This window comes from Pezoporus wallicus, unplaced genomic scaffold, assembly GCF_028554395.1.
Source record: "Pezoporus wallicus isolate ANWC-B61680 ecotype Strahan unplaced genomic scaffold, APGP_CSIRO_Pwel_v1 contig_2, whole genome shotgun sequence".
In the NCBI taxonomy this organism is placed as follows: Eukaryota; Metazoa; Chordata; class Aves; order Psittaciformes; family Psittacidae; genus Pezoporus; species Pezoporus wallicus.
This window is the reverse complement of record NW_026639478.1, coordinates 3,188,121-3,214,375: the sequence shown is the minus strand read 5'-3', so window position 1 is coordinate 3,214,375 and position 26,255 is coordinate 3,188,121. Positions and strand designations below refer to the sequence as shown.

Here is a 26,255-nt window from a genome sequence, read left to right as displayed (position 1 = left end):
GGTGATATAAAGTAACCTTTGTTATTTTATTGTAGCAAAAATATTTCCTCCTACTTTTACCCCAAAACATTCAATAGAATGAATGCATTCATTGCAATGTTCCGGACACTTTTGAAGAAGTGTCTTTTTCAGCTATTATAGCCAACAGAATATATTACTTGTGTTACTTCAAATAATACTGCGTAACCTGTAGTTGACCACACATTAAGATACATTTCCACTAAAAACAGAATTATCAGCATAGTGTTTACACCTACTAACATTCTGCTGCTGTAGCTGGCCACACCAGTCAAGGCATGTATGCTATAGGAATCTTTTTGAAGAAAATTGCATCTCACATGAGAAATACAAATACCTCCTCTAGTTTTCATGTGTGAATAGTTTACTGTCCACCAAGAGATTCCTTGCACTGTCTCCAGTATTTTTCTATTACAGCCTAGCAAAGTATGAGGTGGGCTTTCACTAAAATGAAAAACTGTGTCAGAGAGTACTGGAAGGAAGATGAGTTGTGTTTGTAAAAACAACAGATTGCTTAATCATCTGACCATGTAAAATGCCAAAAAGAGATGAACCAGACACAATACTCCAGAAAATATGATCTTAAAATGGAAACAAGAGCCATAGACAAAAAAGCTATTCATTAGTTTACTGTACAACTGTTAGATTTTTTAAAGTTATTGGCTAAATTATGTTGCAGTGCTCTCCTATAAAAGTCTTTGTATGATTCTAAAAGCCAGTGTCACAGGATGTTTTTAAAATATATTCAATATCCAGAGTATAAATCTGACGGTGTTCAGGATCAAGAGGAGAATTCTAGGTTTTCATCCCCACTGGAGCCTGAATGCTCTCTTTCTAAAGCAAGAATAAAAAAAAATAAAAAACAACCAAAACTAGAACATATCAAAGGAAGAGTGAAATCCATTCATTAAGCAAAACTGTCAACACTAATTGTAATTTTATGTGCCCACCACAGATATTTTCAGTGATCAAAAAGAGGAACTCTAAAAGCCACATAGTCAATGAATTGCTGGGGAAGGCATATCAACACCATGTCCTAGAAACAACTGCGGGAAAAATAAGTCTTCTGTTCTGTCCTTTTTAGCATCCATAGTAGTATAGCTGTCAGTGACATCAGCGCTTTCCTTTTTGTTCTGCTACTTTTAGATTCTATGCCTAGAAATTGTGCTTTCAGGGAGCTATACAGAATACTGTGGAGTTTTCTTGGAGATAATCTTGCACTTTCTTTTCTTCAACTTTGTAACAGCATAGGGTACCAGCTTTTTCTGAGGAACTGTTTCAGGAGGAAGATAACTCTGTGTCTTAAGCTGTGAATTCCTATTTAATTTACCAACAAACTTACAAATCTTATTTTTTTTATACAAGATAACATTCAAATATTAAAAGGATTTAAAAACTATATGGAAAGGGACCAATAGTCCCTCCACTCTTTCCAGTATTATGAAATCGAACCTCTCCTGAGGTTATGTGAGGAAAATATTTTCATAAATTCTTGGTTAAGAAAGGCTTTACAGCTAGGTTTTTGGCCTTGCAGTTCATCTGTTTCCTGTTGGTTACAGCTTCATGAGAGTGACATTCCCTTTTGTTCAAACAGATCATTCTTCTTCAATTTCATGCAATTTAAAGTGCCAGAGAACACTCCAGACTATGATTACTTGCTAATAGTGACCTAACATAGGCATAATCTGTTAGAAAAAAGATACCAGGTCAACTGGGACTTCAACTATTTTGATGAAAGCCCTACTGTATGCTTTACTATGCATTTAACTAAAACAAACACAATTCCTACCAACCCTAGCCCAAAATGGTTTCCACTTAGTGACTAAAGATTCATCAGTAACAGGAAGCTGTTTTGGCATATGCCCATGTGAAAAAAACAATCAACAAGATGATAAATTCTAAATCAAAGGGTATCGTTTTCAACCTTTTAGACTTTTTCTTTAAACAAGATCCTTCTAACAGATTTTCAGTGCTCTGTGTTCACTAAAAAATTCTCAAACTGGTTTGTCATGAACATAAGCAAACAAATGGGTCTGGGATAATTAGAGATCTGTTGAGTTTGAATAGTTATATTTGTGTCTATAAAAACTGTTACTGCTGACTTTTCCTCAACCCAGAACCTAGTGAGCCAACTATCTCTAAACAGTGATTGTATCCAGTATAGATTAGTGATTTTTTAATTCTATTATCCTAATTTGTAAATTTATGTTAAAAAATTGTAATTTCCATGGAATTAAACACATTTTCAGTTTTCCCTCTCTATTCAAAAGCTACCAGTCTGAATCAACAATCTGATTTCTACTGGATTTACTTACAATCTTAATATTGATTCTAACAGAAGCAGATTCAGGCCCACAGTCTAAGCTGAATTTAGCAATTGGTTTATTGGGTGCTACACTGATTGACTGGCTCAACCTCATATAGAGAACAAAAATTGTCCTTCTGCATTACAATCACCATGAAAAAGGCATTGTGATTCACTGAATCACACTCTGAAAGAGCAGTGTTCATAAGTCCTTATGTCTACTTCATACAATATCCAATATTGCCATTAACTGGCTGAAGAGACTGGGAAAAGAACAGCAGAGTGGGTACTGATTAGAGATTGGCCAGTTCTTCTTCTGATGTGGCAATATTCAGAAGAAATGAGTTATCAGGCATTTTTCACTTTCAGCAGCAGGAGGACAAACATGCCGGTCAGTCACAGCACTCAGGATTGTTAAGTACGGGTCAGCTGCTTATTCAACAAGAACACAATAATTAAATTTCATTTGACCAGATCAAGTTTTTGACTGCCAAACAGCAGGATTTTTCTTAGCTTTATTTGAAAGAGTCATTTAAAGCTTTAGCAATTAAAATAAAAAAATAAAAAAAAAATAGATAAATAAATAGACCCTTTAATTTAAAAGTGCTATAAAATCATTATCTATATGTGTATACAAAATGCTCTGGAATACAAACCATATTAATACCACAAACGATTCCTTGGGGGGAGAGGACATGCAAATACAGAGATTCAAATTACCCAAATCTGATTTTTAAACTACTAAGACAGTATGTATTTTATTAAAAAATCCACAACCTATAAACTTATTTTATATAACTTCAGTATGGACTTCATAGTTGGCAGCAGTTAGTAACCACCTGCCTAATCCACATAATGAAATCAGCATTAAAGAAAACAATATTTTTAAACAGGTTTTTCTGCATTCTCTTTTAATATTAATTTTCACACAGAGTTGAGAAATAAGATACAGGAATAAAAATAAGGGAAAAAAAATCAGGAGAAAACAAGAAATGGTATCATACAATCTTTTATTAACCCACATACTGCAACCAGCAGATTTGATAACATTGTCTCTTGAGCTTCAACTATCAGATAACATCTGGCAAATGATGTTTGTAAGTCCGGTTACACAACATCTTTTGCCTTCTCAGAGTCATCTAGGGGACTGATATGTGACTAGAATAGCACATTTCACACTGCCTGCTTCTGTCATGCTATTACACATTTTTAATAATGGATGTGCTACAGACATCAGTTTATTTAAAACTGAATTCTCAGAAAATATTTGGCAATTCTGTTCCCATCATCTTACTAATGACACTAATGACACTTTCTTAACACAAACTGCCGGGTATTAGATATAGTCTTTTGACATCAAAGTATCCAAATAAACTTTCTGCTTCTCTAGTGTGGAATGATCTCTGAAGCAATATTTTTTCAATGTTGATCAAAAGCACTTGCTTAATTATTTTGCAATGAATTCATTCTCTTTGATGGCATTTAATTGCTTGGTAAATTACATCACCCTAAACTTCACCAAAAAAATAAATTAATCTATAGTCCATTTTAGATTGTGCACCACAGACCAAAACATTTTGTCTCACTGAAGTTAAATTCTCCTCTAGAAATCTACTTGAGGAAATACTTATGTCAGACAGTCATTCACCTAAGCAGTTGCAGACTATGCTATGATCAAGTAAACAATGTGCATTTGGCATAGTAAAGTCTTTAGAACAAGATAATTTGAGGGCACTGGATCTCTCGATATCAAAGAAAATATTTTTATACTTACATATTTGTGGTATTTATTATATCATTAATTTTTAATAAGAAACAAAATATCTGTCTTGAAAATTGCTAAGGGCAGAAATAATTTTGCTCACAGGAATGCGACCTGATCTGATTATGAATAACTAACATATTTTTAATGAAGGGTTTTCAATTAGACTGTATGTCCACACGATTTCAAACCACTATTAAATCAGATGGAATATATCATGGCAGACAAGAATACAAGCCTAGATCCAACTTGCCTGCCTATGAATCCAAGTACAACGGTATTAATAGAAATCTCAGTCTTAAACCAGAGAAGAATTTGTTCTTTTCAGATGAGGTTTGGTTTTTGTTTTTTTTTTATTGCATGACGTTGTAGATAATGCTTTTATGCATCATATTATACTAGCTAAATGAACACTGCACTGCAGTGAAAACTAGGAAGAGAAGAAGGGTTAAGGAATCCTGTAGTTTTCATTCAATAATTATGAATGAAAGTATTGAAAGTAGCTTTAAATATTTACATATAAAAATAAAATTAAAAAAAAATCTCATTAGCATTTAATATCTAGCAACAATCAAGTTTTCTATTTTTTTTTTTTTTTGCCTTTTTAGTTAAAGGGAAAAGAAACAGCAGACAATACAACTGTGAAAAAAATAACTGAAAGATAACAAAGTGACAGGTTCACAATGAAAATAAACTGAAATTTGAATCTTCCTGAATGCAGCTCTTTTGCTTAAATGATTGCTTATTTCAACAGATGTTTCACCATCTAAATGTCTTCATGCTTGGTTCTAAACGAATTAAGAAAGTAAATGAACAGAGAATATAGGTGCTTTAAATGTCTGCAGATTGCTGAATAAATGAGTAAACAGTAAATAAACTACTGATAAATAGTCATAGCTGTCAACAACATGTAGCATGGAAGACAGACCCCATTCTTTGAAAGACCTGCAGCTGAACTAGCTCAGGCTCAGGAGATCTGAGTTTCCTCATTATTGGAAAGGTGTGCAATAAAGGCAACTACTCCTCAGTCCTGACATCTAAGTTCCTAAATCAGCAAGTGAAGAGATGAGATTTTTTTCAGAAAAAGCAAAATACTAAAGATCATCTTGGCTTTCCATAGGTATCTCCTGTTTGTGGAGATTTTTATGTGGGACTTTAGCCTCCAGTTTCAGAGAAACATAACAAAAAAAAAAAAACAAACAAAAAACCCAACAAAACCAAACAACCACAGGCCTCTATAATTGTCCCTCTCAAAAAAAGCTGTCCTTAAGTACAGAGCCATTTTTATTTTAAAAAGATGATTTGGCAATTATGCACTATCTCAAGTTTAAGTAGTGGGAATGTAGTAAAAAATCAAATGAAAACTTTATGCTTAAATTTAAAATCTGAGTGGAACCAGTACTCAATAAAGAAGTTTGCAGAACTAGTATCATTTCATTTGACAATTTGTGTACCTGACTGAAATACTGAGTTGGATGGAAAAAAAAATAATGAATTCTGTTCTAAGCATGGTTTAAGAAAAACACATTTTTACATAGAGAAAATAACTTTTTTTTTCAGAAAATTCTGACTAGATTTTTTAGGGACAAGACTATCTAGAGGAAGAATAGCAGGAAGACAAATTACTAATCATGATGTTCTAACCAGCAAAAACACAGCTTACTATGTACTATGTGACAGAATATGAAAAGAAATGAAAATTGGGGGTTAGTGAGCCTACTTAAGCCTGTATTAGTGTGATACTGATCAAAACCACAAACACTGAATTGATATAAATGTATCTACTACATAACTTGTGTAAAGGTAGAACACTAGTTTTTAACTCATTAGAAGAGTTTAAGAAATAGTAGTTCAGCCATCCAAAATAAACAAAAATTTCATTTTGACTTAGCTCAATAGATAAAAATGTAGAAGACAGTATTTAAATGTACTTTAAGTACCCACGCTGAGAGATTGCCTTGATTTAGGAACATGCTTAAATGTAGGTTTCCTGAAGTTCTTTGCTAAATTGGGACTAGATTTAGTGGCTTGTCAGTGCAGCATTTGAGTATAGTAAGCTTAAGCAACTGCTCTTTGGAATTATCCTTGGGCATATCAGAAAGTAATTTCAGAGATTTTTGATGGATTACAGTGTTAAATTATAGTAGCTGTTATTCCTATTTGGCCTGAAGGCCTTGGGGAAATGAACAGGTTTTGCAGAGAAAAAAAAAACAAAAAAAAAACTAACATTTGGACTTGCTACAAAAAAAAACCAACAAAACCCCCAAACAAACAAACAAAAAACAAACAAATAAAAAAAAAAACCAAACAAAAAAAGCATAATTTGAAAATATCTAGGCATTGAACAGAAATGATCATCAGCAAAATCTCTACAGAATCTCTCCAAAGTTGCTGAGAAACTTACAGACAACAGTGTTGCCAGGATGAGGCCCCAGCTCAATCAGCCAGAAGTGCCTCCCAGTAACAGCTATTAGAAAATATCCCAAATAAGGAAGTCAGATGATCTGGAACAACTTTGAAGAGTGTTCAAAATCTCCTTACTTTACACGAGGCATGAAGTTTCTCATTTTTTCCCCTGAAGAAATAGGTGTTAAAAGGTTTAAATGAGCACTACCAATTAAGATGCTTAAAAACAGGGTTTGGAAGTGCTACTCTGAATATGCATGTTACTAGTGAAAATTCTCACTGTAAACAGGTTGTTTCCAAGCACTTGTGGAAGGTGGCCACTCAAGTTTCACCATTTCCATACTATCTTCCCTGCTCTGCCATTTCAAGGTGCTTCACAAATATTAGAGAAAAATCAAGAATTAATAGGGAAAACAAATTCCAGAGGCACTGGTTATTTCCACTTTTTGCAAGAGTTTAAAACAAAGGATAAACTGTATTAGGCATAAGGTTAAGCTAAGCATAGTATTTGCATAAAGCCAACTGTATTCTTAGGGGAAAGAGCACAAGAAAAGGATGCATTTAAGGAAAACCCTCTCCTAAGATTTAGTTTTAATTGTTCTGTAACAAGTAATAATATAAATTGTATTGAGAATTATGGCAATGCTGTTGTAAAAATGAAGCTTAATCGAAAAAAGTTGTGAGCTTATTAAAGATTCCTTCCAGGAACAGAAGGACAGACTTTTTGGACAGACTTTGTCAGAGAAATGTGGTTCCTCTGTAAGTAATATTTAGCAATGCAACACCATAATCACCTTTATTAGTGAGATCACCGATATAACAAGAAGCATATTTCCTGTGGAGGTAGAAAAGAATTATTTGAAACTGCACTGCAGTACAGTATCCTAGAGTATCCTCCTCTAGAAGTCTGTGTTCAACTTTGTGGAACAGCTACAGAAAAGAGATTCTTGGAGGGACAAGGGGTGGTACTAATAAAAAAGCCTATGTTAGAAAAAAACTATACAAATATTTGGCTTATGTAGACAAGGAAACTGGCATCTTAAAAAACCTAACTGCCATCCCTAACCTGATCACACAGCAGCATATAGTCCTAGTGAGAAAAAAGGTTTCAAAGCTAACAACTAACATGGGTATAACCAAAGACAAAAGCTGGCTATGAATAATTTTAGGTAAAAAAATCAGAACATTCATAATAATTTGGATCCTGGAACAGGTCTTAAATAACAGTAGCTGAAACAGAAAATACCCAAATAAAATTAACTCTGAAAGTCTTTTAAGATCTATCAACAGAAGGATATGAATTTAAACATTTGGCATGAGTTGGAATCTTGCTCCTTGCAGTATCAGTGTCAAAGACAACACCACATGCCTTGGAAAGCCCCTTCACTCTGATATTCATACACAGTAAATACAAATACATTTCTCATGTGCCTAGTTAATGCAGATTTGTCTTTTTTTTTCCTTCTTATTAGAATACTTAAAACTATATTTTATATTTCTATTGCTCTTATTTTTAATCAAAGCTCAATAGGGTAGGAACATAATTGTTCAGCTTCTTTCTGTTAGTAATATGATAGCCCCAGCATGCAGGGGTTTCTAAACCAGAAAGTTCTATAGTTGCTTCTTGAGTATTTTTGAAAGAAAAATAGAAGTATGTGATGACAAGAGATAATATGAGACCTGAGAATTCCATGAGATGTTTTAGATACTCATTTGCTCCACATGAAGAATTATTTTTCACTTGAAATTCAAAATAGCGTACTATTCTACTACATTCTCGCATTTATGGTACTGAAATACTTCAGGCCTAATTCTACAATTCCTGTAAGCTAATGGAATCTATAGAACAGCACAACACAAATCAGATACCCTTGAAAAAATAGTATTTCTGTAGCTGATCATGATTTTTAATGTAACATGCAACGGCATCATGCCAGATGTTACGTGGAAATTCCTTCTCATTCACAAGACCAGATGCCCAAATACATTTTAAATAGCAATGAAGTGCCTGACTGTTGAGCGTGTGTATGAACGAGAAGTTCCTAACTCAAAGAAGCTGTTTATAACAATCGGAAGTGCTGGGAGCTATAAATCTCAGTATAATAAATAAAAAAATATTCACACCTTTTTATTTTTTTTTTTTTTGACATCAGTAGTTTCTGGCTCAAAAGTTTGAACAAAGAAGTATGAGTAATTTCTCATAAAAACCAACTCCTATTCCAAAGGAAAAAGCTTGACTCATTCAAAGTCTCATGGCCCTGAGATTGTTTACTGCTTCTCCAAAACAGCTGAATTACAAGTTCGTTAAAAGTTGTTGCCACTGCTGATGTTAACTTAGAAGCAATCAGATCAGTTCAGAAGAGAAAATGAAAATAAATAAATGATAAATAAATATATAAATAAAAGCAAGTAAGCAATGTCCCACAAGCATTCAGCTGTCCCAGATGCCTGGGAAATACCCCTTCCTTACACAGAAGACAGGACATGTACATTAGATGGAAACATATTTCCACAATATCTTGTCTATTGTTTTAGAAATTCATGTTAAATATTTCATGAGACCTAAAATATAGAAATTTCCCAATTAAGAATTTGGGTTATTTGACTTTTGGTTTCTTTTTGTTGTGGTGGGTTGTTTTTTTTTTCTTCAAGATAAATGATGTTATTATTCTATTACTCTGACATTCTACAGCTACTTGTACCACTTATATGGGGATGTAAAAGTCCCATTATTTTGATTAGGCAGTGTTTTACACTCCACTTTTCGGGACAGAAGAGTATAAAGCATTTTTTCTTTTTCTATTACCAGTCAGTCAAAAAGAAAACATTACTGATTGACCGTTATATTAATGAGGCTAAATAAAAACCCAGATGGCTTCTACTAAATGAAGGAACTGAAGGTAATGATGTGCTATCTTAAGCTACTGTCCTGCAAAATCAGCAACCAGGATAAACAGAAATCTGATTATTTTAGCTGAGTAAGAAAGGTCAAATAAACATCTCTCTGTGCGAACTTTTGTCTACACTAAAAAAAAAAAATTCCTCATTTTAAAGAATGGTTGTTAAGGGTAAGTCCTCTTGAAGTAATACCTGAATTTTTCTAAACAGAACAGTGATTTAATACCATTTTGGAAAATGTTCTTGAAACATGACCTTTTAGGAAATATTAGGGTAACAGATCTAAAGACCCAGAGATGTGTGATGAAATTTCATGTGTAGACATTTCAATGGCCCAAAGAAAGACAAAGTAAAAGCAAGAAAGAACTAAGTGACTTGCCGAGTGGACTTTTGCATTGGTGGATGGAGTTCCAACCATTTTAATACCAACCTCATGAAGTTTAACCATGACAAGTGCAAGGCCCTACAGCTGGGTCGGAGCAATCCCAGGCACAGCTACAGGTTGGGCAGAGAAAAGATTCAGAACAGCCCTGTGGAGAAGGACTTGGGGGTGCTGGTCAATGAGAAAATGAACATGAGCCGGCTTCAGTGTGTGCTTGTATCCTGGGATGCATCAAAATGAGCATGACCAGCAGGTCGAAGGAGGTGATCCTGCCCCTCTACTCTGCTCTCGTGAGACCTCACCTGGAGTACTGTGTGCAGTTCTGGTGTCCTCAACATAAAAAGGACATGAACTGTTGGAACAAGTCCAAAGAAGGGCCACGAGGATGATCAGGGGACTTGGAGCACCTCCTGTATGAAGATAGGCTGCAAAAGTTGGGGCTGTTCAGCCTGGAGAAGAGAAGGCTGCGTGGAGACTTCATAGCAGCCTTCCAGTATCTGAAGGGGGCCTATAGGGATGCTGGGGTGGGACTCATCATTAGGGACTGTAGTGATAGGAAGGGGTAACGGGTGAAAACTTAAACAGGGGAAGTTTAGATTGGATATAAGGAGGAAATTCTTTCCTGTTAGGGTGGTGAGGCAGTGGAATGGGTTGCCCAGCGAGGCTGTGAATGCTCCATCCCTGGCAGTGTTCAAGGCCAGGTTGGACGAAGCCTTGCGTGAGATGGTTTAGTGTGAGGTGTCCCTGCCCATGGCATCGGGGTTGGAACTTTCCAACCCTAACTATTCTATGATTCTATGATTCTAGGAGTCAAGGAGTCAAAGAAATTATTAAACAGAAAAGTCTTAGTAATTGCAAAATATTAGCCTATTCCTTAGGATTGCTTTATATGATTTTTATTTTTTTTCCCAGGCTTAGTCCAAGCTAGGTTTAAAATGCTTCAGGTGACAAGGCTCATTCCATTTGCCCAGACTAATAGATCTTCAAATGGAAGTTTTTTCCTGATACCTTAATTGATCTCTTTTTTTTTTAACATCATCCAGTTAGCTGGTTTTGTACACCCTGGAGACCTAGTAAATAATTTCTTTCCTTGCTTCTCCAGGTACTATTCAAGTAATAATAAACGGTTGAAGGTTCAATTGAATCAATTTTGCTTAAGTAATTATTTTAAATCTTGCTACACAACCACACATTCAACATTGCAATAAACCAGAACCTCCATCAAGATATCAAATGCAAAAGTAGTAGCTGAAGAATGTGTCAGTGGTGGGTGGGGAACCACACAGGTGGGAAACATGAAAGACTGCTGATACTAAAGAAATAGTTCTGCTGCACTTGTCATTGGGATGAAGAAAGCCTCCTCTGCAGGCGGCAGATAGGCAGAGGGTGTTGCTTGCTCTCAGTGAGATGGTACAACAAACTATCTCCCCATAGTGTTCAGCTGCTTTAGGTATCAGTAATTTCCAAGTGTGTCTTTGCTCTAGATAATTTTTTTTGATGCTCCTTGAAGAGAAGATAGCTAAAAATTTTCTTCTGATCTCTCCTTTGTTCGTAATTAAATTTCCTAAATTGTCACTACCTAAGGTCTGAACTGTTAAGGTGATAATTTCTGGAGGCAATTCCTCTCTATGCTACTCATTTATACGCTCTTGAAAGCCATAGGTCTTTTTTATGAGTTGATAGTGCCCCATCCCAGTGCACACATTTGAACAACAGATCTCAAAATGTCAAGCCTTTTTCATGCCTACATAGTAAAGGACTGGTCAAGTAATGGAGGCAGCAGTGCTGTTTTGCACTTGTCAAATTAATCACATTCTCACTTGGCCAATATTCCTAGAAACCCTCTATCATTTACAGAGCTTCATACTGAAATCTATGGAGATAAAAAAGTAAAAAAAAGAAAAAAAAAAAGAAAAAAAAGAAGACATTGGTATTCATCTGAAGTCTGGAATAATTCATGCTGCTATCACAATTTACCAGCATTGATCTCCGTGTAGAAATTCAACTTACATAGTAGAAAAGGAATGAGGATAAAACATGGCCCATGAAATTGTTTTTCACTTGAGAGTTTTTGACAGAATAAGCTGCATATTGTGCTATGAAAATCTTTTCAACCCTAATATATAACTCTTTGAAACAAGAATCACATGAAATTCAAAGCAAATAACTTTTGGTGGATGTGGGGAGGAAAACTGCAAATATCTACAGAGCCATGGTAAATGAAAGATACATATTTAAGTCACTTTTCAGAGAATATGTGTAGATATAGAAAATTGCATCCATTGTCTTTTCATTTACAACAGATACATATACCTGGCTATCAGGTTATTTGCTACAGAAACTCTTTGTTCTGTTGCTGTTTCAACTTTCTAAATATGTTTATGGAAGACAGTATCCCTCACTTCAAAGGAAATTGAACTATGTTGGGTAGAACTATTTTAGAACTATTTTCCTTGCATTAGGGAAAGACAACTGCAGAGAGGAAAATTCAAGTAGTCCTGCAATCTTCTATGATGCTACTGGAATAATTAAGCAAACAGAATTCGGAGCCTGTTAATTTTAGCAGATATGCTAAAGAATATTGTTCCACCTAATACAATAATTTAGCTGAAACAATAGTGACATAATAGACAAAATTACATAATAATTACAGTGCTTTAGAGCAAGCTATATTAAGGTATGACTCATCACTCAATACGTAAGAAGGTACAGAAATACATCAAATACAGCAGTGCACTATAGTGTGGCTCCAGCCAAAAAAGAAATTTAAAATCAGCAATCTTTTGTTAATAAGTGGGGGAGGAAAGAAATTAATGGGAAGTATGACTATGAATTTTGTTTTACTTTAATGAATTAAATTTTTAAAGTAACAAATAATAATTGTACAATTACAATTAAGACTTACATCTTTTTAGAAAAATACTTAATGCATTTTACTATTTGAACCTCACACTTCCTCTGGCAATACTTGTAATAGTTTGCTTTATTGAGAAAGGAGAACTATTCCACTCCTCATGAGGGTAAATGATTGGTGAAGTGGAAAAGCAGTGACGGAATTTTCTAAGATAATTACTTTTTTTCTATTAGAATACTTTATCAGTAATTATTTTAAGAGAATAGCTACACATTGTAACAATCAAGCATAAAACACACATCTTTCCCATGAAACATTTTGAATTATTCTCTATAATAGAATTCAATTGAAAACAATTCTTTTAAACACTGCAGAAGCTGAATATATGCATCTTGGATATAAATGTTTTGAAAATGTCTTCTTTGGATAAGCTTTACTTGAATAAGCAAAAGATATATGTACCTTCTATCATTTTCCTACCTGCTAATACCTTCCTTGAGAATAAACATAGTCCCAGTTAAAGATATTATTCAACAGCACAACACTACAACATTAGCAAAGTTACTATGCTAAGCTTTTTCTTTCAGAAACTATGATGGTTTGTACTCACCAGGCGTAAAGTTATACCGAGCAGAAAACCCGATAGATTCCAGCTCACCATCAGCAAAAAATTTAATCCATAGGAATCTGCCACTGGATTTTATCATAGGTGGATTCTGCTGTCCACAGAAACGTCCAATGATTGGGGAAAAGCCAAAAGGTCCATCTCGTACTTCAATATGGTCAAATTTGCACTCCCAAGAAGGCTCTATGGAATATTTTTCATCAAAGTGTAGTTCAATGCATTGTCTAGGGGCAGCTAGAAGTGAAAAGAAAATTATCTTTTTATTTTCTAAACCAAGATTTTAAAACCTAAAACAGAAGAAAAAACAGATATATCAATTTTGTATGCATTTTAATATTTTGCTTAATAACTCATTATTTGTACCTCTATATTTTTATAACTTTTTTACACCATCAGCTTATTTGTCTATTGTTTTCCTTTTAAAAAGTGCTCATGACAGAAGTTCTTGGAAAAACTAAGAGAGATATCTACGATGTATAACAAGATACAGTTTAGAAACTATTGGCTTCTAAGAAACTTACGCATGTGGAAAAACAGTGGTTTTTTTACATTTAGGGGTGTACGGAATGTTAATCGGAATACTTTTTTACCTGATGTTTGCAAAGATGAAGAAAAATAGTATCAGAACTGTTCTATAATAAGAAGGACAAATTCTGTTCTGTATGTATTGCAGTCAATGACAAGCTCCAGTGTAATTGTGTTTACACAGAATTGCTTATCATTTCTTGAAACATAAGGACAAATGTAATGAATTCTCACTTAAGAAACCAGATGAGGATTAAGCAAAATTAACGTTTAGCTAAAGAGCAAACAACATTCTACTGCAAATGCTGAAGGAACTTTAGAATGGTCACTTAATTAGACATAAACCCCCCATGTCTATTCACAGATACTAAGGCTAGTGGCAGTCGGAACGATCTCTAAAACAAATATTCCCTGGCATCTTCTGTATAAAGCAATGAAGTTACGGGTTGAACTATAGTAAAGGAGAAAAAAAATACTCAAGGTTTTGTCTACAAATTTTAACAGATGCAACATCCCTCAGGTGTGCTCTTCCTATAGCTTAATCCTGTCTATAGCAAAAGAGTACGCCTCCAGTGTCTAGATCATAGTGCAATATAGGCTTTTGCTGACAAAGCCTGCTAAGACAAGGGTTTGTTGTACCTCCGCCTGCTGTGCCTCTCATGGGATCATTCATGTCCTACTCTTTACACATATTAGGAGAACCTGACTATTCATTAGCACTGTTTCTCCACCTCAAAATAAGGCTGGGGAATGAATTTTGGGGCTAGACTACTGACCGTTTACACTCCTTAAATGTTAAAGTCATCTCCTGGCATCATTTCGGCCATACCAGTCAGAACAGCCTAAACCCTTTCTTAGGTGTGATGTGGTGGTTTGCATCAGTCAAGGACCATTTACTGCAAGTAGCTTGTATCTGTATTCTTGACTGGGAAGGTGATAGGAGTTAATCTGTACATGTGTGGTTGCATCTATCAATCAGCCTTAAGGCCAATGAACATTTCCTGACCTGTTTTGGGTATTAGTACTTCCTGTGTCCCAGCATGCTCTACAAAGCAGTCCAAACAGGACGAGGTTCTTTCTCCTCCTAACAGTTTTGTGTTTCTGTAACTGCAGACTGTGGCGATCGGAAAAGACTGGGCAAAGGGAAGAAGTGGTGCTGTACACGCATCCATGCACCTTATCATCATGTGCTTTTAAATGCACCTCTGTGCTTCAACTTGTACAATATATAGAGTTAAAGGTTAGAGGGATTGGTGGGGTTATTTTGCAATAATCTACCTAAGAAACAAAATTATTCAAATCTTCCTAGAAATTACCATAAGGAATGAAAACACACAATTCAAACTCCCAACTTGAATTTGCTTTCAGCAAAAAGTAAAATTTCTTAAACAAAGGGTATCATCACTTATATTCCAGCTTTAGGAAGGGTTTCTTTGCCAAACACAAGCTAAAGTGATCAGGTACTGTATAAACACACATCTGCCACAGCTTTTGCATCAAAGTGTGTGCAAAAGCGCTCATGGTAAAACAGAAATACAGTGAGAATAAGTCCAGAATAATGACTAATAATACTGAATGTATAGCTACGGAAAAACAAACCATACCTGCCAAACTAAAAGCCCAGAACATGCAACTATTCCAGACTGGACTGGAATATGGTCATCTAACCAGAAAAGGAGGGATGGAATAGTCATTTCCAGTATCCTTATTCTCAGGTAAAGCCCACTCACATCTTCAGAACTTTTTCTGTGGCTGTAATGTTTAGGAAAAGTTCTTGTCAAGTCCAAATGAAGTATATTGGAGCTATCTCACAAAATGACTTTACTTCAAATCTTAAAAATCTTCCACATTTAACTTCCCTTTGTCTTTCTTCAAAAATGTTTAATACCATGGAAAGACTACTTAATGCTTGTTTGTCTCCTCATATTTTTCATCTAATTCTCTTACACAAGTGTTTTCTTGAGATTTTACACTCAATTCAAAAAAGGCACTGGGTTCCAACTTGTGGTAGAAGAACAGCTGCAGCAAAACCACACAATTAGGATTTTAATTCTGATCAGCCTCTCAATCTGTGTATCTGATAGCTGAAGTTAAGCAAAAAATCTGTCTCAGTCTACTGCATGGAAATGAGAAATTGAACTCTATACCTATGCCATCTATTTGAACTGCTACATTACTGACAGTTTTCAATAATCTTTAGTCTTTCTGGATGTCCAGCTGTTACTGATAAGAAAGCCACCTACAACCTCCTTTTAAAAGAGGATTATTTTCTTGTTTTGATGAAAACTGTTTTGAACACAAAAAAAGAAATCACTGTGAAATTCAAAATTACTTCAAGCAGAGATTCTTCGTACAGTGATACACAACCACTTTCTAACACCTGTGAAAGATCTACGATTAAAGAGTCTAATGATCTTCAGTGAAAACATGGAAAGCCTTCCACAGCGATATCTCTAAATGTCCACAAAAATATAAAGTGGGTATTTCATATCTCCATAAAGCAATTTTAGTCCATACCTATATTTTTAAATCAACATTTAATTATTAAAGACTGGAGAATGGATAAAATCTCACAAGTATTTCACCTGAAGGATTTCCAAACCAATTCTTAAGATACATTGTGTAAAATATGAATATCCCACTCCCCAAATATTTTTAACACAAACAAAAGCCTTTGCTCCTTTCCCTTTGGAGCACACATGCCAAATTTTCTGCAGTCTGGCAAAGGCTAATGATGCCACTGCTGCGGTCATTTCAGGCAGTTGTGAATTTTGCCAGGTTGGAGTCATGAATGTATGAAATAAGAGTGAAATTGGGCCCAACAGGGAATTTAATGCATACACTCAGCTATTTCCTATTTTCTATATGCCAAATGAGACAGTAAAAGAACAAATTCTCAATGAATTTTGAAAGGCAGGTAGAACTCACCAGAAGCTCCTTTACAGCATAATAATTTTTGTACTGAATCTGTGACTTCTGGATGACCTAAAGGATTTGTTTAGAAAGGCATCCAATCTGGACTTTAAAATTCCTAGTTGTTCCAGCAGTTAATTATCTTACTACTAAAATAGAATAAAAGAAAAAAAGTTTAAAAAAAAAAAAGGGAAAAGGAAAAGGAAAAGGAAAAGGAAAAGGAAAAGGAAAAGGAAAAGGAAAAGGAAAAGGAAAAGGAAAAGGAAAAGGAAAAGGAAAAGGAAAAGGAAAAGGAAAAGGAAAAGGAAAAGGAAAAGGAAACTTCTAGCTGTTTGAGCTTGACCTGCTTATGCCTTTGACTTCTAGGATAGAAGCCTCTAGAGTCAGAAATCATCTTCTCTTTTAGAAACTCACAGTCTATGATCATGGCAATTTTTTGCCAGCTCCTTTACTTCACCAAAGCAATTTTGAAATTATAAAAGGCTTGCATGCATATAAGATAAGCTACAATATGGGTGGAAAAATTGTATTATGAGGTGAAATTCTGTACTATTACAATACACTACGTGTTAAGAGTTCTCACTCAGGTCACTGAAGTCAGTAGGAACTGGTTTTGAGGGAAGCCATAAGTATTTGCCCCAGACTGTGTTTGACAGCAAAAAATGCAGGAACAAAAGCAAGCAGGCAGGAAGAAACCTGGTGATTCATATATGTATTTAAACTCACGTCATACAGCTGTCGCTATGGTATACACAGTCCTGGACTTCTGAATTCTCTGAGACATACAAAGGAGAGAGAGAAGTGTGGGAATGCTATTATGGTTCATATTGACAGTCCACCTAGTTTGGTTTTTGGTATTCAACAGCAGATAGAAGCTGTTTGAAGTATACTGAATCTCAATAACAAATATAGGAATAAGATGCATATGGAGATGTTTCTGTCTTACACTAAAATTGGTATTTATGTCCTGGATTAGCAAGGATTATCCACAACATAGATTGTTATCTGACCTCAAAGATATTGCTATTAGTAAAATAATCTTTTGGATTGTTTTTTTTTACATTCCTTTGACTTCAACATCTCATGACAATGAGTTCCAGAGAAAATAAAAGGTACAGGAAAAAGTTTTCATTTGCTAGCCTTCTTTATACTATTCTGCCATTTGTATATGTTGCAAAAAGGAATAAATATGGACAACTAACTGACCAAAATTAACAAAGAGTGTTTCTTGTCCTTCAGTGTTTCTTCTTTTGCCTTTTTTAAAAACTGCTACATTTTAAAATATCAGTTCTTAGACATCTTACTACATCTCTGTTTATTTTTGTGATGTTTCTCAGATATGTCTATTCCTGACCTTTTTAGAGGGCAGAAACAGACATGGAAAGATGAGAATTGAATATGTTGTGCATTATGCATGGTTTTCATCAGAATATATAATAGAGCTGCTATCATCATGGGCTTTAAAATACCCAGTTGCAATCCAAACTGTTATGACTGGGCAGGAAGCAGAAAATATTAGTGTCATGAGAAATTATGTGCAACTGGATTTTGCCAGATTGATTTCTCCCATAAATTATATCAAGATGTCTGTTAAGTTTGGATTACTCCTTTTACTACACATCGCTCCAAACTCATCAACATGGAATTTCATCTTCATCATAAAAGGTGATTGAGTAAATCTTTCCTTCCTAAATTGTTCTTGGGTATTTCCAATCTAAGCTCTTCTAAATCAGGTTATTTCAACAGGGTATTTTGCCACCTTTCATCTTATTAACTATATTTTCAAAATATATTAACTATATATTGTCACCTTTCATCTTATTAACTTATATTTTCATAAGTACTTAATTACTGTAATAAAGACAAAGGTCTTTACAATAAAGGGCTTTCAGGCACTTTCTTACTAAAAAGAGGAACACCTTTTGGCCTGAGATACTGGACTAGTGGTTAAAAAAACAGTTTGTTGCTTTTTTTTTTTTTTTTCCCACACCTTTTCTCTTTAATGATAAAACACATCTCTGTGTTTCAGGTCCTTGAAGATACAAGAGGCTTGCTTCTTCCCATCCTCACAGGAGTGTCAGAAAAGAGACCTGGATCAACATAACAAAATATATAGCGCTAAGTAGTACATATTGAACCTATATATTTATGGGGTTTATTTTAATTTTGTTGTAGCTCAATTACTAAACTATGAAAGAATTTAAACATTTACAATACATCTGCTTAAATTTCAGACTCAAATGGGAAGAGTAGACAGACATAAATTTTCTTTAAAGGGTTTGTCTGACTCCATGATTTATAATCACCTCTTTACTTCTGACTTCAGTCAGGATACCTAACATTAGAGTGGGATTCAGAGATCTTGGTCATTTGGCTGTGATTTATTTTCCTAACCAAAACATTTATTATCCATCATTCCCCTTGAAGTTTTTTATGAAATATATTTTAGTAACTCAACACTAGATTTGGAAAGGCAAACTGGTTTCTTAAAAGGGTCTAGTTGTGGGGTTCTAAACCAGCTAATTCAATTTGAATCAACTATACACCTCTGGAAATCTCTTTTGGTACTACCTGCATCTTTAGTAAAATAACTATTTCTGTAATTGCTGAGTCCATCATTTGTAGTTGATAATTCTATCCAACCAAGCACGGATAGAACAGGCAGCAGTGTTGTATTCTGCAAGTATTCAAAACTCATGAATGAACCTTCTTGGTTCTGGTGACTTAACATTCTGTACCTGATCCATCTTTTCTGCTACTAAGCTCTTACAGTATCTAATCTCCATTACTTTCCACTGATTCGTTTTTACAATAATCCTTTCAACATCCATTGTGCTAAGACTGACGAAAAGAAACTGCATTAACTTGCTTGTAATCCACCTCTATCTAGCCTTTCTTTATAACACCTCCATGCCTGCAACTACTCTTTGAAAGCTGTGTTTTACAGCTGTTTGGTGTTGATGTTTATTCTTTTCTGGTTTTATTTTGTTTCTTGGGGCTTTTTTAAATCTGGTTATTTTTATTTCTCATGAACAATCAGATGGAAAATTTTTATACTCGCTATATGGGTATTTTCTGAATGACTTCCCTTACTATACTTTGCCTTATGTACATATATACACATATACTTTTCTCTTACTATACTATACTTTAATCTCATCCCTGATTCAGTTATGATGAATGTAAAGAATTCATATGAAATGCAAAAACTTTTTTGTTTCCTGTGTTCACATTTTACTAATTTTAAAATATTCTTTCTTCGGTCATCTTACAGCATTTTAGGTTCTCTTCGTTCTCTGAATATCCTGGAATAAATTATATAGTGTTTATTACTAAGTGAATCATGCATACTTACCACCTGAACTAATACATGAATGATTTCAGAAAAAAAAAAAATCAAGTATTTTTCAGTATTTCTTGCTATGCACTACAAAATTTTAAAATGACAAACCAAATCAAAACAAAATAATTATGAAGTGCAAGAAGGGAGCTTCTCTAAATCTCATCTCTTGAAAAGATTTATCACAGTCACATAGGCTTTACCTTCTCTTCACATATAATAAAATAAAGCACGAGGTTTTTATACAGTGATGATTGAATATAAACATTCTTCAGCTGGTCACCTTCTATAATGTAGACGCACTCCCTGTCAGGAGGATACTTGTTGGGGTAATTGGGAGAAGTGAAGATGCCTCCTTCTGCATATTTTGTCCAAGTTCCGCACTGCACTGGCTTCTGTCCTTCGGAAGTAGTTTGCTTTTCTGTGAAATAATCACATTAAGCATTATATAATTAGCTCACAAATTATTATGTCCCTATGACACTTTGAACTCTCTTAGACAATAAAACGGCTCCTCCTGTCAGTGGCTTCAGCAAGCCACTCTATCAGCAAGCTACTTGCCTTAATGTGGGAATACATCAAAGTCACAAAATCAAGAAAATTTAGAGAATTATGATAGAATATATAAATTCTTTTAAATTTGTAGCATCTTGACTCTATATTCAACAGACAGAGATAGATGGGGGAATTCCTGGATTATAGTTCACAGACTATTTTTTCTTCTTGCTATTTCCTGTAAAATGAATAGCTCTAAGGCCAGGAATCACAGCCCCAAATTTCCTCCTCCTAGATGAATCAGAAAGGAGAATCAGACCTTCTTGTTTGCTTTCTTCCTAGCCCTGAAACTCTTGCACTCCTTTCAGCACATTGGCAGAGAGCCTGGAGATAAAGTTTTGAGTCTGTTCAGGCTGAAGAAGATGAAGCATTACTTTCTGGGCATCATTTTTTAACAAGCAGGCTAAAATAAGATGGTTTCTTCAGAGGGGAAAATACCTATGCTGGTATTAAAAAAAAGTATAGTAGGTTCTAGACCTCATACAGGTGCCTGAAGAGGACTCCTGTGTTCTGCTGTGAATGAAGTACCTATGTCCAAGGAGTGCTCCATTTAACTTAAGCCTTTGATGTGCAGAGATGTGATGTTTGAGACTCCCACTTACGATCAATGAAGGGAGACAGGTACCTTCCAATGATGATTTTAACCACCTGAGATCTACCTTATGCTCTGCAAGCATTTCTCTTTCTTCCTGGTCTGTGTTCAAGTTGAGTATGACACACTTCCTAACTTCCTGAAATGAATTCAGGCCTACAAGGACTGCTCATTCAGACACAAGTTCATACACACACTGTGCTTAGCAGCTTTCCCCACTTGGCTCTCAACACACGTAGCATCCTGGGCTTTAAGAACATTTTTCTAGCCCCACCTGGCATAAATGCACCCATGATACCCAATTTCAGATTTTGAATTCTACTTCAACAAGCTATCTTAAGGGTAAATAGCTCAGTGCCCAAACTGGACTTCCCAATATGAAAGCAGCAGTACATTACAGTCTTCAGACAGACAGAATCAGGCACAGTTAGTTAGGTCTAACTGTGGAACAACTCACTAACTTGTTAAAAAAAAAAGTAGCACTGGATTTTTGCACATGTACAGGCACACTAATACTTAACACAAATGAGCAAAGGACAAATACTGACAATAGGTGAGCTACTAAAAATTTCAAAACTGAATTAACAATTCAAACTCTAATATCATGTCTGAAAAAAATGTGTGAAATTTACATACCTGTTCCTTTTTTGGTTGCCCCAGACAAATGTAAGATGATTAGACTTGCTACAACTGAAAGAGAAACATGTGTTAAATATCACAGTGTGATAGTGCTTGCAATCAAATCAATTGTAAACATCTGACTTAGAAGAACACAACTGCTGCAGAAAAAGTTTCATTTTTATTTGCAGCTTAAAATTGCATATTTTATATAAGCAAGTTTCTTTGTGATCTGTCCTTGTAAGTATTTAACTTTGTAAAAGTATCCAAATAAAGAGGAGATCTTTTGGGTTTAACACAAAATCCCCAGGCACTGATGTTTCTCTCCTTTTTGTTTTCATTTTTTATTTTTTTAGTATTAGAGAAAAACGCCTTACCAATGTTTATTTATATAATCATAGCCTGGGAATAATAGAAAAGTGGCTGCTTTTAACAAAGCCCTGCTAAGTTTCAGTGCCACCGGACTCACTGACATCTCTCACTATGGCATAATAAAATTTGAAAATGAGTGCTGGGAGTAAGGAAGAAGTGAGGGGCTGGGTTCTTCACATCTATCAAAGCATTTGCAAATCCCCAGTGAAGTAAATCATTGTGTGTGCTTAACAGTCTCATTAATCTAGTTTGTTTGACTTGTTGAGAGGGTGTTGCTTTGTGCTGCAGGGAATCCACAGCCCATTTTGCAAAGAGAAATCTCCTATCTCTAACCATGACAGGATAGCTATGCCTCTTGGGAACAAATGTGACCTGAGATAGGCTTCAACCTGGACATAATTTCTGATTTTCTGAATAAAACATTTAACTAGAAAAGGCTAAGAGACAAACACTTAGGCCAGTCATAACAAGACTGCTCTGGAAAATCGAAGTGACTTAGCTAGCTATCTGATGAATCATGCACTGATTATAGTGTTTTCTTGTCATCCCCCATACATTCTTTGGCTTTTGTGGAGAAAGTAGGATAGCAAAAGCATAACAAAACAGATCCATAAGTTCTTGGAGTGCCTGGGGTTTTGACCCTAGCTAGTTTGGCATTAAGCCCAGACATACTGAAGTTAAAGTGGAAATGAAGTTGTGTGTTTATTCCAAGCATTTTGGATTGATCAGCTGCCATTTGTATTGTTGCCCATGATGAGAAATTGATGGACCTGTGGTCCTTAACAAACGTAATCAAATGGAAGCTTTCCTCTTCTTACCCCCAAGACACACCTAAAGTCACCATGGGCTATCAACTACCTACCTGCATGACCCTTTCAAAGATGGTGCTTTCATGATTTTCAGCTTTTACACTGCAAATTGTATGCAATTTTTACCCCAAAGGAAGCCAGTGTCCATATTTCCAGCATTCTGATAGCACTGGGATCTCTGTTTCTATGCCTTTGACCCTGTTCCATGTGACAGAGGATTTGAGGCACGGATGATGGCTATCTTATTAAGCAGGGAAAGGCTTTAGTTCTGGGAAAATGAAGACTTGGCAGCATATTCACTATTTCTTGGTCAGGCTCACAGCCCCTGTGTCTTTTTGAATCCCTCAGCTAACAGAGACGGATGTTGGCAGACCTGGTAGTTAAAAACTTCTGTGTTGGAGACATTCAGTGAGAACACTACATCTTCTACTTGGATCTGAATGCTGCCCAGTCATTCATGCCCTTACTCTCCTCAGGGATGGATTCTGGCAATATGCGCTAGCTGGGACTCTCCCCACCAGCTGTGTCAAAATCTTAAGGCAATGCAGGATTCACTCATTTCAGAAGTTGCTCATTTACTTTAGCTGTGTTTCATGCAGTGAACATACTGCATCTATGCCTGTAATCCTCACCAGCCAGAGCCTGATTTTTCAATAGTATAAGGTGGAATGGTGTTAAAATATGGAACCAGCTGATGATCTTGCTGCCCGCAAATTTATGGGAGCTAGAATAGGACGCACAGCAGCCAAACAAAACCCATGTGAGAAATACTTCTTCTTAGGCAATGAATAACAATTCACATCTGATTCTTACAGGTTCATTTCACACATCTTTACCTATTAGCTCTCCCCTCCTTTTCTACATGGAAAAAAAAAAAATAAATCAGAGGAGAGAGTTGGTCCAAGTCACAGATATATTGTTACCGAGATGACACAAAAACCACAGGTCTTTCCAATTCCAGGTGTAACTGCTACAAAGGATGATTCCAAGCCACAGAGCGATGTTATTCCAAAACAGGGAGCTATGCTTGCATATCATGATGTCAGTATTCATTATTCCGAAGGAGTCAAAATAATCTTGATAACAAAATCTATTAGATGAGACTAAGACATTAGTTTTTTATGGACGTATCTAACATTTGGATAGATGAAATGAAATACTTCTCCCATATTTCAGTAAGAGAGAAAGCTTTCTGATTCAGTGGCATTAACACCAGCATCACCAAAATCTGTATATTGCCAGAAAGCAATTAAAATTCCAGGCCTAGGAAGCAGATAACAGTATTTTTTACTTAAGCAAGGCAGGCCATTTTATTCTGTGACCCCTTGTCTTTTTATTCCTCAAGCCACAGGAAAAGAACAGTGCTTCTCACAGAAAAGGAGGAAAAAAAGACAAAAGAGACCCCAAAGAGACCAACCATGCAATCTTCACTCACTGAAAACTGTCACTTGGGAAGCTTTGACAGTACAGCACAATATCGTGATTGTTTGGGTTAGGCAATTATTTTAAAGAAGTTTCCATTAAATTTCTCATTGCATTCTCACTTGTCTTCCTCCTCCCCCTTTTTTTTCCTAATCAAGGGTGTAATTATAATCATGCTGTCTAGTTCCACTCTAATTACGCATCTTTGCATCTTTTTTGGATCTGTGCGTTTTTCCATTACACATTAAGAGATTTACCTCTTGGCCAGGCAGCTTTTTGGAGGCTGCGACTTGGCATAGACAGGACTTAGCATAGGATAGAGTTGTTGGACAAGCACCACCTGGCCATAGAGCTGTTCTTGTACAGGTGTGGGCACACACAGGTGCTGGAAGAAACCGTGGCCAGCCAACCCCCTCCAGCAGAGTGGACTCTCCAAAACTAAGACGGGAGAGGGGGTCCCATCCACGCAGCGTGGGGCCCCCGGCGGTCTTCGACAAATGACTGTTACATTTTTGTGCCTCCCCGCTTCTCCTGGAGGATTTCGCCCCGGGCGGCAGCATCCACCCCGCCAGGATCTGTGATGCAGGACCCGTGCCCGCTGTAAGCCGCCCCCGCCTCGGCACTCGGCGCTGCCCAGCTCCCACTCGCCCCATGCCAGCTGGTTCGAGACCCGGCTACGGCTGCACCGCGCCGCAGCGGACAGCGGGGGCCGTTCTCCCTCTCTCGCCGTCACGCTGAAAGCCATCAGGCGCGTCGCGCCCCGATGGACCCCCCGTCCTGCGGGAGGGTGGCCCCCCACTGCGCTGACAGACACCGGCTCCTTCCCGCTGCACCGGAGGGCGGTGGGGAAGGGGTACTGCCTGTGCGGGGGGGAGTCTACCCTCACTCCGCGGAGGTCTGAGCGTCCCGTTACGCTAGTTGTGGAAGCAGCGCAGGGCAGGAGCCCGAGCGCGGCGGCTCAACTCAGCCGGGGGAGGGCGGGAAGAGGGGCATACTCACTGTGAAAGAAGCTGCGCCCATGGGTCATGTCTGTTCCTTACACAAGGGGCTTCGGTCTCCACTAATTCCATTTAGCTACGGGAGGACTTCCAGTGGCGGGAAGAGGATGGAAGTAGGAAAAGAAAAAATAATAATAAAAAAAAAATCCCTAAGCCCACACACAGCAGAGCAGCCCTTCCTCTCCTTCGCTCTCCCTCACCGCCTTCAAATGATCACAGCCGGCTCAATCCCATCGCACCCGAGCTCTCATCAGCACCACCATGAGCGTTGCATCGCGGCGGCGGCGGGCACGGCGGCGGCCGGCGCATCCAGGTGCCGGCGGGCGGCGGCGGCGGCAGCAGCAGCGGCAGAGGGGCGAGTCGAGCCCCTAGTCACCAGTTTCATACAAAACCAAAAGCAGAGCGAAGCATTTCCTGCAGGACTCCGAGCCCAGCGACTTCCAGCCTTTCGGCTTCTTTTGATGCATTGAAGAAGGGATTAATGGGTCCGTCATCAGCTCCAGTGCTTGCTCCTCTGAAGGGGTGGGGGCGGGCGGGCGGGAACCCGAAGGGGGGGGGGGGGGGGGGGGGGGGGGAAAGAAAGATTTACCAAATAGGGGATTTAGTCATATTTGTGTGCAATGTGATCCGTATTAGAGAAGAAATCCTTTAAAATCGAACAAATCCATTTTTGCAAAACATTGTCCCTGCGCGTAGCATAGTATCAAGTGGTAGCAGCGGCAAGAGACTGAAAACACATTGCACCGTTTGAAATCCTCTCGGGTATGGATGGAGCGAAATAGAGGTGGATGGGGATAGAGAGATGTCCCCGCACTTCTCCAGTCCAGGGTGAGAAGCAGAAGAAGACCCTGAAGACTCTTG

At 36.9% G+C, this 26,255-nt stretch overlaps 1 protein-coding gene across 5 annotated transcripts in view; it reads right to left on the bottom strand.

The window, feature by feature from the left end:
- Positions 1–25,730, bottom strand: part of NETO1 (neuropilin and tolloid like 1) — a 64,696-nt gene extending 38,966 nt beyond the window's left edge. For all 5 annotated transcript variants that reach the window (XR_008972836.1, XM_057414767.1, XM_057414766.1 and 2 more), the window contains exons 1-4: positions 25,396–25,730; positions 21,812–21,865; positions 20,312–20,449; positions 13,236–13,484 (exon numbers count right to left, since the gene is read on the bottom strand). Coding sequence is in view for 4 of the 5 variants with exons in the window: in XM_057414767.1 (XP_057270750.1) it covers positions 13,236–13,484; positions 20,312–20,449; positions 21,812–21,865; positions 25,396–25,423 (469 nt within the window). In the remaining variant the exon portion in view is untranslated. The remainder of the gene's footprint in view (positions 1–13,235; positions 13,485–20,311; positions 20,450–21,811; positions 21,866–25,395) is intronic.
- Between the last annotated feature and the right edge of the window lie 525 nt (positions 25,731–26,255).